At 58.6% G+C, this 14,098-nt stretch overlaps 7 protein-coding genes across 7 annotated transcripts; 4 read left to right on the top strand and 3 right to left on the bottom strand.

The window, feature by feature from the left end:
• Positions 1 to 1,070: 1,070 nt before the first annotated feature.
• Positions 1,071 to 2,416, top strand: VDAG_06572 (sterol 24-C-methyltransferase; the record flags this gene model as incomplete). The annotated part of the gene is made up of 2 exons (XM_009658950.1): positions 1,071 to 1,318; positions 1,513 to 2,416. The coding sequence occupies 2 exons, from the start codon at positions 1,071 to 1,073 to the stop codon at positions 2,414 to 2,416; spliced, it is 1,152 nt and encodes a 383-aa protein (XP_009657245.1).
• Positions 2,417 to 4,351: 1,935 nt separating this feature from the next.
• On the top strand, positions 4,352 to 6,078 carry VDAG_06571 (proline-specific permease; the record flags this gene model as incomplete). The annotated part of the gene is made up of 2 exons (XM_009658949.1): positions 4,352 to 4,545; positions 4,599 to 6,078. 2 exons carry the CDS (start codon positions 4,352 to 4,354, stop codon positions 6,076 to 6,078), a joined length of 1,674 nt encoding a protein of 557 aa, XP_009657244.1.
• A 595-nt stretch (positions 6,079 to 6,673) lies between these two features.
• On the top strand, positions 6,674 to 7,036 carry VDAG_06570 (cript family protein; the record flags this gene model as incomplete). Its single annotated transcript, XM_009658948.1, has 1 exon — positions 6,674 to 7,036. One exon carries the CDS (start codon positions 6,674 to 6,676, stop codon positions 7,034 to 7,036), a length of 363 nt encoding a protein of 120 aa, XP_009657243.1.
• Positions 7,037 to 7,655: 619 nt separating this feature from the next.
• Positions 7,656 to 8,690, bottom strand: VDAG_06569 (epoxide hydrolase; the record flags this gene model as incomplete). The annotated part of the gene is made up of 2 exons (XM_009658947.1): positions 7,656 to 8,428; positions 8,459 to 8,690. 2 exons carry the CDS (start codon positions 8,688 to 8,690, stop codon positions 7,656 to 7,658), a joined length of 1,005 nt encoding a protein of 334 aa, XP_009657242.1.
• Positions 8,691 to 9,543: 853 nt separating this feature from the next.
• VDAG_06568 (uncharacterized protein) lies at positions 9,544 to 10,675 on the bottom strand (the record flags this gene model as incomplete). The annotated part of the gene is made up of 4 exons (XM_009658946.1): positions 9,544 to 9,933; positions 9,988 to 10,056; positions 10,126 to 10,606; positions 10,659 to 10,675. 4 exons carry the CDS (start codon positions 10,673 to 10,675, stop codon positions 9,544 to 9,546), a joined length of 957 nt encoding a protein of 318 aa, XP_009657241.1.
• A 406-nt stretch (positions 10,676 to 11,081) lies between these two features.
• Positions 11,082 to 11,466, top strand: VDAG_06567 (pre-mRNA-splicing factor ini1; the record flags this gene model as incomplete). The annotated part of the gene is made up of 2 exons (XM_009658945.1): positions 11,082 to 11,098; positions 11,151 to 11,466. 2 exons carry the CDS (start codon positions 11,082 to 11,084, stop codon positions 11,464 to 11,466), a joined length of 333 nt encoding a protein of 110 aa, XP_009657240.1.
• Positions 11,467 to 11,938: 472 nt separating this feature from the next.
• VDAG_06566 (peroxin 26) lies at positions 11,939 to 13,430 on the bottom strand (the record flags this gene model as incomplete). Its single annotated transcript, XM_009658944.1, has 2 exons — positions 11,939 to 12,830; positions 12,940 to 13,430. The coding sequence occupies 2 exons, from the start codon at positions 13,428 to 13,430 to the stop codon at positions 11,939 to 11,941; spliced, it is 1,383 nt and encodes a 460-aa protein (XP_009657239.1).
• Positions 13,431 to 14,098: the final 668 nt, after the last annotated feature.

Below are 14,098 nucleotides of genomic sequence, written 5' to 3'. Positions count from 1 at the left end.
GATAATCCCCAAACCAGACCGAGGGAGACAATCTGTCAGGGGTGGCCAGTAGCACAGGAGCCCCTCCCTCCTGACCTTAAGATTTTTGAATTTCCGCATTCGAATCGGGCAATAACATGTCAAAGGGACCGAACAGGTCTGGGTGCCACATGTTATCCAGCCAGGCCTTCTCTTCGTGGGCGTGCGTGCGGCAAAGTTGATCGAGGCCACTTGCTCCCTGGGCCGACACGGAACAGCAGTCTTCAAGTGCCAGCACAGCTCCCAGGGAAAGAGGGAATTCATATACCCCTGGCTGCAAAGAGATTGCCGGAGAGCTGCCTCGCCATGCCCGAGGCGGCGCAATCGGCTCGATAGGCGAGGCCGCGGCAACCTCTTCATGCCACACAATCAAGACGAGCAGAGCATCACGAAGCCACTTCTTGTTCGTATTCGCACCACTGAGCTCAGAAATAACAGCCAGTACCGTTTGCCCATAGCTTTCTTTTCAACCTCTAGCTTGGGTTCCTCGCCCCGGCGTCTTGAATTCACAGCAACATGGAATTGCGGGTCCCCTCCTCTTATTCGTATTCGCGCTTCTAAGCTAAGCGTATTCGCGACATCACAGGCAGAAGGAGCCAGCAACTGGCGTATTCGCAAGCCTGTCAAAGGAAAATGAGAACTACATCTGATATTTCTGCAGCTTGTTTGTCTCAAGAGTCGATTGAGCGCGGCGTATTCGCACTTCTTTCCTAGAATATGCTTTCCTCCTCCACCTTGGACTCTATGATTTTTCGGCGTATTCGCAAATATGATAGAGGGATGCCGCAGCGCCGTCTCCCAGCTGGCGTATTCGCATGCCGCAGTAGGGATTCCGGGTTTCGGTTTCAAGAGACTATCTCGAGCAAACAGTAAGATTGCTCGTGAGGGGCTTTGGCCGAGGTGAATCGAGTTAATGGGCACATATAAGACTCGGCCTCTGTGTCCCGTCGTCAGTATCACAAGCATCCCCCAATTCAACAGCATCAGCGGTTATTTCCCGTCGTTCCGATTTCACCTTCGCCTATCTTTCAACTTCAACAGCCGCCACCAAGATGGTCTCCTCCAAAGCTTCGATCCTCCAGCCTGAGGACCACAGCCGAGATGCAGCGTTCAACAAGATCATGCACGGCAAAACAGCGCAACTCAAGGGCGGCGTGTCGGCCATGTTCAGCAAGGATGCCGCCGCCAAAAAGCTTGCCGTCGACGAGTACTTCAAGCACTTTGACGACAAGTCAGCTGATGCCGAGACGGCAGCCGACCGCGAGGCGCGTGTTGCAGACTACGCCAGCTTGACACGCCAGTAAGTTGTTCTTTTTACACCCAACTTGGCTCCCCGAAACCAGCGTGGTCGTCATTAAGGAGACTCTGGTATTAGTTGATGCGTCTTCACTGAGGACCCGGCGGCCAAGGAAGAACGAGAGAAACAGAAAAGGCCAATAGAGAAGGAGGAAACGGAGGAGAACAAAGAAATAAGGCTGACAGCGACCTTCACAGTTACTACAACCTCGCAACGGACCTCTACGAATACGGCTGGTGCCAGTCGTTCCACTTCTGCCGATTCGCCGTCGGCGAGGGGTTCGAGAAGGCCATTGCCCGCCACGAGCATTACCTCGCACACCGCATGCACATCGCTGAGGGCGCGCGTGTTCTCGACGTGGGCTGCGGCGTCGGCGGGCCGGCCAGGCAGATCGCCACATTCACGGGGGCGCACGTGACGGGCCTCAACAACAACGACTACCAGATTGACCGGGCGACGCATTATGCGGCCCAAGCCAAGATGTCAGACCGCCTAGAGTTCGTCAAGGGCGACTTTATGCATATGCCGTTCCCGGACAACAGCTTCGATGCCGTGTACGCGATCGAGGCGACGGTGCACGCATCGCGGCTCGAGGGAGTGTACTCGGAGATCCAGCGGGTGCTGAAGCCTGGCGGCGTGTTCGGCGTGTACGAATGGCTCATGACCGACGCATACGACAACGACAAGGTGGAGCATCGGCGGGTGCGTCTCGACATTGAAGTCGGTAGCGGCATTGCCAACATGGTGTCGAGGAAGGAGGGCCTCGTGGCGATGGAGGCGGCCGGGTTTGAGCTGCTTCACCACGAGGACCTCGCGGACAGGCCGGACCCTCTGCCTTGGTACGGCCCGCTGTCCCGGCGGAGCTCAAGTTTACGCAGTCGGCCCATGGACATTGTGAAGAGCATTGGCATGACGCGCTGGGGACGAGCCGTCGGCCACCAATTCATGGGTGCCATGGAAACGCTGCGCCTGGCGCCGGCGGGCACGCAGAAGACAGCGTTCGCGCTCGCGAGGGCGTCGGATGGGCTCGTCGAGGGCGGCAAGCAGAAGTTGTTCACGCCGATGTACCTCATGGTGGGACGCAAGCCTGCACAACCATGAGTCGCGGGCACGACGTAATTAGTGGACGATGTAACTGACAGACGGGGGGTTTCTGGGGAACGGAAGGAGTCGGCAGTGATGACGACGGCAACAACTGGGGTTGACTGGGGTGAACACTGGGGTAAGAAACAAATGATAGGAGGATCGACCCCGACATGTCGTGATAATGATGGGCTGATGGTCAGCGCCAACCGGGCAGGCCGAGACTAAAAAGATAATCAACTACTTTTCTCAGTTGCTGTAATGCGGGTTGCGTGTTGCAAGTTGGTGCCAAGGGGTCGGAAGGCGGTCGGGATCGGAAGAGACTCGGCGCCATGTCGTCGGAACGAGAATCCGGGGGAGTGATAGCGGCGCGGTACTAGTCAAGGGCGTTTGTCGATCGAAAACAAATGCACCAGGGCGTAGTACAATAGGATGTTGGCGGCTTATCAGGAGCTTGGACACAGGGCTGGACAACTGGTGCGGCCGACACGGGACCAGCGGGCTCGGAATGGCAATCCGATGGTCGGTTGTGGAAACTTTTAGATAGGGCGTATGATCAGAAGGCGAGGGGGGGAGGGGGCGAGATTTGATACGAAGCTTCCAAGAAACAAGAGGCATTTACGTCGTCTGGTGTGTTGCAGACTGACTCGTTTGTATTCTGATGATGATTCTGAGGTTTATGTTGCGTTTGATCGTGGATCTGATGGATTAGGTTTTTCTGCCTTCCATCGACGGCCTACGAAATCATGTATTTGGGGGGAGAGCTATGGGGGAAGCTACTAGGGAAAGAGTTGGGGATTTGGAGAAGACTGCGGGCAGCGACAGAGCAGAACGCTCTTCCCCCTGTTGCGATGCCGCGTCTAGCCTTCCATTGCCTTACCTGGTGGATACCGCGGCAGGTGCTAGCTGCTAGGTAGGGAAGTAGGTACCGGCCTGGGCACTCACCTGAGGCAGGCCCTACCAAGAGAAAAAAAAAATGCTCCGAGTGCAGTGTCCTCGTTCGCCCCCAAAAAGTCTAGGCGACGCCGCAAGCGCAAGCCACGGCGCCCAAACTGGCTTGGCTGCTGTGCTGGTCCCGCGAGCAGTGACAGTGAACCTGGAGTGCCAAAGAAGATATCCCATGTCTCGGAGAGCAAGGTACTGGTCTACATCTGCCACCTCAACATTCCAATGGGCCGCTCTCCATCTCGCGAATCCTCACGCTCCCAGTGTATATCCTCTTTGCCTGCAGCGCACGAATCCACCTAGCTGCCCTTCTCGGACTGAACCCCTGCTCCGCATGCTGTTGCATGGAAACGGACGCCGGCCTCTGACCAGATCGCGTGCAGCCCGCCACGCTGCCAGATAAGCTACCCATTTTCCCCAATCACCAACCGCCGCTCGTGCCCTGAATCGGTCATCTCATCCACATCGTCTCCATGGCCTCCGCAGTCTCTGACACATTGAAGGATCTACAGTGGGAACCATGTGCCACCTGAGCTGCCTCATTGGGTCTAGGTCTCCCTCGACGCCTTTCTTGGCGCTACGTCCGCCTCTTGGATATCGTGTCTTGGCTTTCCCAAGCCCGCCCGCAGAACCTGGCCAAATGCTGGGGTAGAACGTCACCCCGCAGCCCTCGACGAGACGCGACGCCCCGAACGGCGGCACTTTGTCGGCCTCCCACGGCCCAAGTACCACGAACGGTGCGATCAAGCTTCTCCAAGCCGGATGCAAGCCAGCCACACAAAAACCCTGGGCACCCTCCCTCTCCCCCGCTGGCTCCTCCCCCTTCCGAGCCCGACTCTGAGGCGTGTCCAAGACGTTAAGAGATCTTCGCCCGCCTTGGCCTTTTTCCCGTTTCCTTCTCTTCTTCAGTCTCGTACTTTCCTCCTCCCCCCTTACGCCTCTCTTCCATTGCTGCTATCCAACTGCTGGCCGACTTGGGAAGTTGACTGATATCCGCGAGACGCAAACATGGAGAAGGGATACGACTCCCACTCGCCCAGCGGCGCACCGGACGTGGAGCACCGAGGCGATGCTGTCGAGTTTGCTGGCGACGTCAACTTCAAGACACTAAACGACGGAACCCCCGATCTTGTCGCCCAGAATGATCAACTACACCGTGGTCTGAAGAGCCGACACATTCAGTTTCTCGCCCTCGGTGGCGCGTGAGTACTACCCTCTTCTCTGTTCCATTCGTTCTGCACTAACCAGCCTCAAGCATCGGAACCGGTCTCTTCGTCGGCTCGGGCGCCATTCTGTCAGTCGTCGGTCCAGCCCCCCTCTTCATGGGCTACCTATCCATGATGCTCATCGTCTGGAACATCATGAACGAGCTTGGCGAGATGGCAACATATCTTCCTCTCAAGGGCATTTCCATTCCCTACTTTGTCGAGCGATTTGTCGAGCCCAGCCTGGGATTCGCTGCTGGTTGGAATTACTGGTACGCCTATGCCATGCTCGTTGGCGCCGAGGCCTCGGCCGGCGCCATCCTTCTCGACTACTGGAACACACCCGTGCCTGCTGCCGTCTGGATCACCATCATCCTTATCGTCACGCTGGCTCTCAACATTTTTGCCGTTTCCATCTTTGGTGAAGCCGAGTTCTGGTTCGCCAGCATCAAACTCCTCACCATCCTCGGTCTCATCATGACGAGTCTCGTCATCATGCTCGGCGGCGCCCCTGACGGCGACCGCAAGGGCTTCCGCTACTGGAACAACCCCGGCGCCTTCAAACCCTACATGGCTGATGGCAGCACCGGTCGCTTCCTCGCCTACTGGTCTGGCTTCTCGCGCGCCGGTTTCGCCTTCATCACCTCGCCCGAACTGATTGCTCTGGCCGCCGGTGAGACTGTCGCCCCCCGTCGCAACGTGCCCAAGGCCGCGCGCCGCTTCATCTACCGCCTTGCCGTCTTTTACGGCCTCGGCTCCCTCATGATCGGCGTCATTGTTCCCTCCGACAACCCCAACCTGCTGAACCCCGACTCCAACGCCAACTCGTCGCCCTGGGTCATCGGCATTCAGCTGGCCGGCATCGGCGTTCTCAACCACATCATTAACGCTGCTATTCTGACTTCGGCGTGGTCTGCCGGCAACGCCTTCCTCTACTCTGGCAGCCGTATTCTCTACAGTCTCTCCCTCAACGGCCAGGCGCCCAAGTTCTGCGCACGCACCAGCAAGAACGGCGTCCCCTACGTCGCCATCCTCTGCACCTGGGCTATCGGCCTGCTCGCCTACCTCAACGTCAGCACCAACGGAGCTACCGTCTTCACATGGTTCATGAACATCAGCACCATCAGCGGCTACATCGCCTGGATCGTTGTCATGATCACCTACATCCGCTTCCGCAAGGCCATGATTTTCCACAACATGATGCACCGCATGCCTTACAAGACGCCGCTGCAGCCCTACGCCACTTGGATCTGCCTTGTTGTGCTCATCATCCTGACTCTGACCAACGGCTTCCAGCTCTTCTTCCCTGGCCAGTTTGATGTTCAAGACTTCCTCGCCGCCTACATCACGATCCCCATTTTCCTTGTGCTCTACCTCGGCCACAAGCTCTGGTTCCGCACGCCGCTGGCGCGCAAGATTGCCGACGTTGATGTTGTCACCGGTGTCAAGGAGATGGAGGAGCTCGCGGCCATGGACGTTGAGCCCGTTGCGAAGAACTGGCTGCAGAAGGTGTGGTTCTGGATCGCATAAGAGTGCGCACGGAAAGGGCAGAAAAGCGAGCTTCATTTATTTTAGTTTACAATTTTACATTCAGCGACAATTTTTGTCTCGAATCAATTCTTCAAAATACTTGACATTGGTGATCGTGTGATGCTGTATTCAAAGGGTCGTGGTTGAAATGTACGGCTCTGGACCTTCCATGTGGGGCAGCATCTTCGCGCCGAGATGGTTATCTTATCATAAATCGTCATCCTCCAAGCGCCTCCTCAAGGACCTCCCCAACTTGCGCCAAACACCACCATCGCCACACACCTGCCATTTCGATTCATCCATCATCGACATTTGCCCTTCCCAGAGAAAGAGAGCAGAGAAAGAGCAGAGAAAGAGCAGAGAAAGAGCAGAGAAAGAGCAGAGAAAGAGCAGAGAAAGAGCAGAGAAAGAGCAGAGAAAGAGCAGAGAAAGAGCAGAGAAAGAGCAGAGAAAGAGCAGAGAAAGAGCAGAGAAAGAGCAGAGAAAGAGCAGAGAAAGAGCAGAGAAAGAGCAGAGAAAGAGCAGAGAAAGAGCAGAGAAAGAGCAGAGAAAGAGCAGAGAAAGAGCAGAGAAAGAGCAGAGAAAGAGCAGAGAAATGGTCTGCTCCAAGTGTCAAAAACTCGGCAAGGGCGCCACGACCCTCGCGACCCCGACCGTCAAGAAGAAGTCGGAACTCTACCACGGCTCGGCGGCCTCCTCGTCGGCGGCCGGCGGCAGCAAGTCGGCAACGCTCGGGCAGACGGGCATCGGCAAGAGCAAGCTCCTCTCCAAGGCGGCCAAGAACCCGTACGCGCAGTACTCGAGCGCCTGCGGCACGTGCAAGACGCGCGTCGCGCAGGGCCACGCGCTGTGCCAGTCGTGCGCGTACCGGGCCGACTCGTGCGCCGGGTGCGGCCGGGCGAACAAGAAGAAGGGGGCTGCGCCGGTGGTGGCGGGGCAGAAGTTTACGCTCAAGTGAGGGGGTCAAGGGGTGTTGAAGCGATTGCGTTTTGACAAGGCTGGTGCGGCTGCATGGCCGAGGGCGCTGTGCGGAGCTTTCGCTGAGGGTGTCTCGTCTTGGTTGGTGAGACGGCTGGGGCGTGCTTCTCGCGGTTGTTCGTGCGGAGGCTTGCGACTGGACTGCAGGCGGGACACGCGGCACGCTGAGCGAGGGACCGGTCTCGTCACCAGGCTGTCGGGGATACAACGGCTCCAGTGAAACCACATTTCGTCAGGCCGATAGAAGACCTCGGCCTGGCTGGCGAGCCCCTATGAGCCGAGTCGTCCCTTCTGGGACGTTTGTGCGATGGGCTCCCTCTGGTCGCCACGAGCCTGCAATCGTGGCCTGTAAAGGATACCCCAGGATTCGACAAGTTGATTGCCACTACTAAGAGGTGGTAAATGACGTAGTCGAGCATCATGCACTTCGGTTTTCAAAGGAGAGGGGCCAAGATATCACGGAGGCATTCAATACACACAATTATCGATACATGCAGCTTCCTTGCCGCTGATTGAACAAGTGACTGCAAGGATCCTACCGTTCAAACATCCTGAATCATCAATTGCTAAAAATATCATGCGTAACAACGTGCAAGCCCTCACAGAGCCGCCTTGACGTCAGCCGCCTTGCCCTCAATCTTCTCGGCAAACCACGCCTTCAGCATGGCGTTGATCTCGTCGGCCTTCTGCCACAGCGCCCAGTGTCCGGCCTCGACCGACTCGGTCGTCAGGTCGTCAAAGTGCGCGCCCATGCCCTTGGCCATGTCGGGCGTCAGCGCCAAGTCCTTGGCGGCCGAGACAAAGAAGCACGGCACCTCGAACCGCCAGCGCTTCTCGACAAACGGCTGCTCGTCGGCAAAGGCGAGCTCCCGCGTGCGGTACCAGTTCAGCGGGCCGTGGAGGCCGTTGCGCGCAAAGGTCTCGACGTAGTGGTCCTCCTCGGCCTTGGACACGAGGGGCGAGGCGCCGACGCGGCCGAAGAGGTCAAACTTGAAGCCCTTTTCGGCGCTGAAGCCGAACTGGCCGTCGGGGGTGCGGCCGCCGTAGATGCTGACGAGGGCCTGGCGGATGTCGTCGTCCGTCTTGACGTGGGCCTCGACGTCGCCGCTGATGAACTGCAGCTGGTAGCGGAAGCTCGGCAGGCGGCCCGAGTTGACGAGGGACTCGAGGCTGAAGTAGCGCGGGTTGGGCGGGAAGTAGGGCGTGCAGACGGAGAAGACGCCGACGACGAGCTCCGGGTGGTACATGGCCGTGCGCCAAACGAGGGCGCCGCCCCAGTCGTGGCCGCCGAGGACGACTCGGGGGTTGGGGGCCGAGGACGGCCTCGGCGAGGGCCGCCATGTCGTGGGGCCATCTCCTTCTGGGTGTAGGGCTCAATGCCCGTCAGGGGCGTCGGTGTGACCGTAGCCGAGCGTGTCGGGGGCGATGACCTCGTAGCCCATGGCCTGGAGCTGGGGGATCTGGTAGCGCCAGCCAAAGCTGAAGTCGGGGAAGCCGTGCACCAGGAGGACGACACCCTTGGGCGTCTCACCGCCCTCGGGCTTGCCATGGAGGTACGAGTAGGTCTTGCCCCTGACCTTGGCCTCCTTGCGTTCGACGCGCGGGTCGTTGGGCACGAGTTTGGACGTCGACATGGTGGGATTTGGGGTATGTGGATTGGTGATGGGTGTTTGGTGGTGAGGGGTAGGTGTGAGGAGGGGTTGAAGCAAGCTCAAGGCGAACAACACTCGAAGGGGGACTAGTCAACGTTCCTCTCCCCCCTTGTATATATACATATCCTGCACCCAGAAATATACACAAACCGGTCAGAGCAAGGACAGGGGCAGATGACAAATGAAGGTGCCTGTTCCGTCGACATAACGCATACCGTGATGAGGCCTCGACGTCACCCAAGGTCTGTCACCCAAGGTCTGTCACAGGCGCGAGAACTCGGCCAGAGTCTGGCTGCCTGGCACCCCAGCTTGGTATGGCCATGGCAACCGAGCCTGGCTCGACAAGTCACGGCGCCTTGTCTGTGGTTCGAGCAAATTGTACTCATCGACATCTGCATCGGCGGGTCATCGCCAACCATTCGAGGAGGCTGCCGTTGTATTCCACGGTGTGGTGATGGACGCAGAACGACCTTCGCTACATAGCTTGCCCCACAAGCCTCGGCTCTGGTCTTGCGTAGACGACTAATCGGGACGGCGATTGTCGAATCGGGTACGCCGTTCAGTGGCGGCAGGGGTCTAACATCAACAGCTCGAGTAATGCACAAGCGGGGACCTTCAACGGCGTCGAGAGACAAGGTATTCACAGTTCCTAGCAAATGGTAGATGCGTGATTCATTCTGTGAGTGTCGATCAAAAAAACCCGCCGAAGTCAACGCCGGATGCTTTTTTTCTCAAGCCAGGGGGTATCGCAGAAAAGGGAGAAATGACCGAAGAGGAACAAGATTCACGGCTTGCCAGCGATTCGGGCTCCAAAATGAACTGTCAATGGAAATCATTAGTACATCACCGTGTCCTCCTCAGCCTCGACGACGTCGTCGCCGGGCTCGTCCTGCTGGTGCGCGTCGTGCATCGGCACACTTTTCGCTACGGACGGTTCGTTGGTAGCTTCTGCGGGGACCGGAAGCGTCACAGCTGCCGATGCAGAGCCCGTCACATCCGACGGCACCGTAGAGGGAGCAGGCGGAGGAGCTGATCTGGCAGCAGCGTCTGGCTCCTTCTTGTCGTATTGCGATGTGCTCAGCCTCCTGTGACCATGCGCTCGGTCATGCTGGTTTCTGCGGAGAGCGAACTCCTCAACCTCCCTTGCGATTGTCGCTTTGGCGTCTGCGATCTGATCGTCGAGTATATCGTCTTGCGCCCGGGTGAACTTCCACGGCTGGTAATACTGTTGATGCAGTTAGCAACGCAACTGGGGGCGTGTGGTTTCGACGGAACATACGATTCGAGGCTCGGATTTGGTCTGTAATGAGTGCGCTCTCGCTAGCAGATTCGCGTGCCTCGTCTTCATCTATCGTCGTGTCAGCTCTTTATCCTCGAGCGCGCGATGCGACGCGGCCAAGCGTGGTGGCAGACTCACCACTTTCTCCTCAAAATTGATCTGCTCAGCTCTCCGGACTTGGGTGATCCTGGAGAGCCTCTCGGCAGACCTCTTTTCGGCCTCGAGCTTTTGCCTCTGGACCCTCTCCTGCTGCCTCTGCTCAATCTCGCGCCGTCGCTTCAACTGGGCGCCGCCTCCGGACTGGTTCAACGTGCCCAGCAACCCGCCAAATAGTCGCTTTCCACGCTTCTTCTCTTCGTCTTTGGAAGTAGCGTTTGCGCGCCGGCCGCGATCGTCTGGCGCATCGTGGTGGTGCAGGTCGCGCGTGTCTGGCCTCGAGCCTGCGCTCGTGTGAGACATGCGCCGGGCGTCATGTGCGCGGTCATCGGGCGAATCAACTTTTGTTCGCTTTATTGCATCATCTCTATCGTCGTCTGCCGGTGATGCTTTGCGCTTTTGTGGTGTGGGATCTGCTGTCGACTTGGTCGGGCTGGAGGCCAGCTCCTGTTTGACGGGGGACCTGCTGACAATTAGTACCTGGTACCTTTGCCGAAGCTCCAGAGCGGACTCACTCTGCGACGTCGGCCATTCTTGTGGCTCGATGTTCGCTGGTCTCGCGGGGTCTCAGCAGGCGCAAGCGACGCAAGAAGTAGGTCGATATAAAATAAGGTAGTGTCGGGGGAGGAACAGAACTGTACACCTGGGTTCCCAAGGCTCGATCCAGACAAAGGAATTCTAGCTTTGGCAGCTCAAGCTCTCGACGTTGCCCCACCTCGGCACACATGAACCAATGACATCAATCGACACATGCGGCATCGCGAAGAAGTGGCAAGGCTGAGGAATCAACGTTGTTGCTTTCTTCTGCCCGACAACCCCCCGACATCGTTCTCCTTAAACGCCCTGACGCCTAACGCACGATCGCAGCCATCTCTCCACCTCTCCACCTACATATCGCACGTCCCTACAACACTTTCAAACCTCTCCTCCCGTTCGCCATGTCGCGCCATCATCCGTACGTCCCATCCCCTCCCCGAAGACAACCCCCTCTGACATTTCCCCCCCAGCGACCTCGTCATGTGCCGCAAGCAGCCCGGCGTCGCCATCGGCCGCCTCTGCGACAAGTGCGACGGCAAGTGTCCCGTCTGCGACTCGTACGTGCGCCCCACGGCCGTCGTCCGCATCTGCGACGAGTGCAGCTTCGGCAACTACCAGAACAAGTGCGTCGTCTGCGGCGGCGAGGGCATCTCGGACGCCCACTACTGCTTCGAATGCACGCGCCTCGAGAAGGACCGCGACGGCTGCCCGAAGATCATCAACCTCGGCAGCTCGCGGACGGATTTGTTCTATCAGAAAAAAACGAATCGGTCGGCAAATTATTAGTGAGGGGGGAGCCCGGGTTGGGCAGACATTGTCTTTTTCTTTTTTTCTTTCATTTTTTTTTGGCTGCCGCAGCGGTTGCGGCATGCAGAATCTCTCGTCGGGCGCCTGCTAAGCTTGCGTCGCAAGAATGCCAAAAGGGCATGGAGGCAAGGCTTTGGACGGAGATCAATATGACGATCGGGCGGTGACACTCGAGGAGACGGCATCGGACAGACAGACTGGCTTACCACAGGAGGGAGTTTGGCGTTTTTGGCAATGATGTGAAGCATCGGGTCATGTGCATGGCGCATCTAGGAACCAATATGTTCAAAAAAAGAAATACCCCCGTGGGTGGATGAATGGCCCGAGAAATGCATCTTGAGAGTGCTCGTAAATTCATGATTACCAAATACAAAGATCGCCCAAAAGGGGCCAACTCCGCCCATATTCCTTGAACCTCATCGTACACCAGCGACCCGTAAAAAGGGCCCTCTCATATGTAACTCACCTTGACGCCCATGCCCGCCGTCGCCTTGATCTTGTTCCAGCTGTTCCCCAGCACCCGTTGCATGCGCTCGCGAATGTTCTTCTGCCCGAACATCAGCAGCAGGCCCACGACAAAGGCAACCAGCCGCATCAGCAGCATGGGGTTCGCCCTGAAGGACGCGCCGAGCTGCTCGATCAGGCCCGCGAGGCGGCTCACGACCATGGTCGCCCGCGCGCCGAAGCCGGGGGCCGGAACGACGGCCTTGGCCTTTGGCCGCGCCGTGCCGCCGCCCCTCGCATTCGACGCTCCGGATGCGCCGGACTGCGTGCGCCCGGAGCGAGGCCCTCTCCCCGAGCCGGCGTGATTCGGCGTCCTCTCGATGCCGTAGTCCACCTCGCTGCCTTGCCGCCGGGCCCTCTCGTCTTCGAGCCTCCTGCGTTCCCGCTCCTCGTTCTCGGCCCTCAGGCGTTTCGCCTCCTCAATGTCTCGTCGCAGCTGCTCCTCCTCCTCCCGCTGCGCCTCGAGCTCCCGCCGCTCGGCCTCGAGCTGCTCCTCCTGAAGGCTCTGCAGGGCTTGGAGGAAGGCCTCCCGACGCTCCTCGTCGAGGACAGAGCTCACGTTGATAAACTCCCGGGCGTAGTCCCACTCGTTGTTACGCAGCAGCACGTGCAGCGTGTACAGCTCGAGGATCTTGACGCGGGCGTTCAAGTCGCGCGGCGTGTCCGTGCCGCCCGTACGCTTGGCGGGCGACCTGTGGCGCGAGCGCATGCGGTGGTGCGGCGAGTCCGAGAATCGGTTCGTCAGATCGAGGTTTGGCGCCGTCGACGCAGCCAGGTAGCTCTCGAGTCTCTGCTGGTTCAGCATTTGGGTCCTGGCGTGAGCGAGGAGCAAGGTGGCACTGTGCGTTTGTTCGTCAGTTGGCGGTCCGTCATGTTCGAGCCGGCACGTGTCGCGGGGTAGGTGAGATGGAGACAGACAGAGAACCGTGGGGGGGCGCAAAAACTCACAGGTTGATCACAACATCACAGTCGACGTCGCCCTCGACGCCGTGGTAGCCGTCGCGCACGACTTCCTCCCAGATCTCGCCGTCCCTGACTTTTGCGCAGAGAGCTCGCCACTCCTGGCTCCCGAACGCATCCTTTCCCTCGTCGGGGTCCAGTTCGACAATGGCGTTCAGGATGGTGAGGTAGAGGGTCCAGACTTTGATGCGCGTCGAGCGCGAGGCGCGGGCGACGGGTGCGGGCTCGACTGGCTCGGCATCCGCGAGGGCGGGCAGCGGCTGGATCACGGGCAAAATGGTCGAGAGAGCTTCGGGCAGGCGGCGGGTCAGGAAGAGGGTGGACGCCTGTTTGTAGGTCTTGGAGATCTGGGACGACTGTGGCCTCGGTGATGGTGATGGCAGCGAGGAGACGGAGCTCGCGAGCATATGTGAGTGAAAAGCGTCGGGAGCGCTGGTGCCTGGACTCAGAGTCGCGGTATAGGAACCGTTGACCGACATGGTGGCAGGCAGTAGGAGGACTGGGGGGCGCAGAGAGAGAGGGAGGGTTGCTTTACTAGTAGGTCGGGGTTTGTTGCTGGCATTGACGGGGAGAAATGAGTGGGATTGGTTATTATGTGTCGGTCGGTGTCGGGCGGAGAATGAGAATGAGAGCCATTGTCTGGGGGTGGGCACGCGTTCGTTTCGTGGTCGGGGTCGCCAGTTGACGAAGTAGAGAGGTCAGCGGCATGTGGTTCGGGTCGGGAGACGGGCGGTGTCAACATTCCACAAGCACGCTTTCGCTTCTCGGCCTTGGGTGTTTAGCCTCGGCAGGTGGTCAACTGCTTGGAGCTGACCGGGGACCTACCAAGTACCTAGGTACCTGTACAGTCAGGCAGGCAGGCAGGTGGGTGAGCAAGTAAGCCAGGCAGAATAGACAGTTACACCGAATGATCGCTTATCGCCACAGCGCTCTGAGGTACCGCCCTAACCTCTGCTGCCCCAGCCGCATCGGGCTAGCCTCCGAGCTGTAATTGGGCGGGGCTGCTGAGGGCCTTCCCCTTCCTCTTCAACAACGTCCAACCCCGACCCTCCTTCACGGAGATCACGACTCTCTAGACGGTATTATTTCATGCATGAACGTCTGCTGCCCTTCTGCCAAGTCTTCTTCGAGGCTTTCCAAAGGCCGA

This window comes from Verticillium dahliae, genomic scaffold (genome assembly GCF_000150675.1).
Source record: "Verticillium dahliae VdLs.17 supercont1.12 genomic scaffold, whole genome shotgun sequence".
NCBI lineage: Eukaryota > Fungi > Ascomycota > Sordariomycetes > Glomerellales > Plectosphaerellaceae > Verticillium > Verticillium dahliae.
This window is presented reverse-complemented; position numbering and strand designations above follow the sequence as displayed.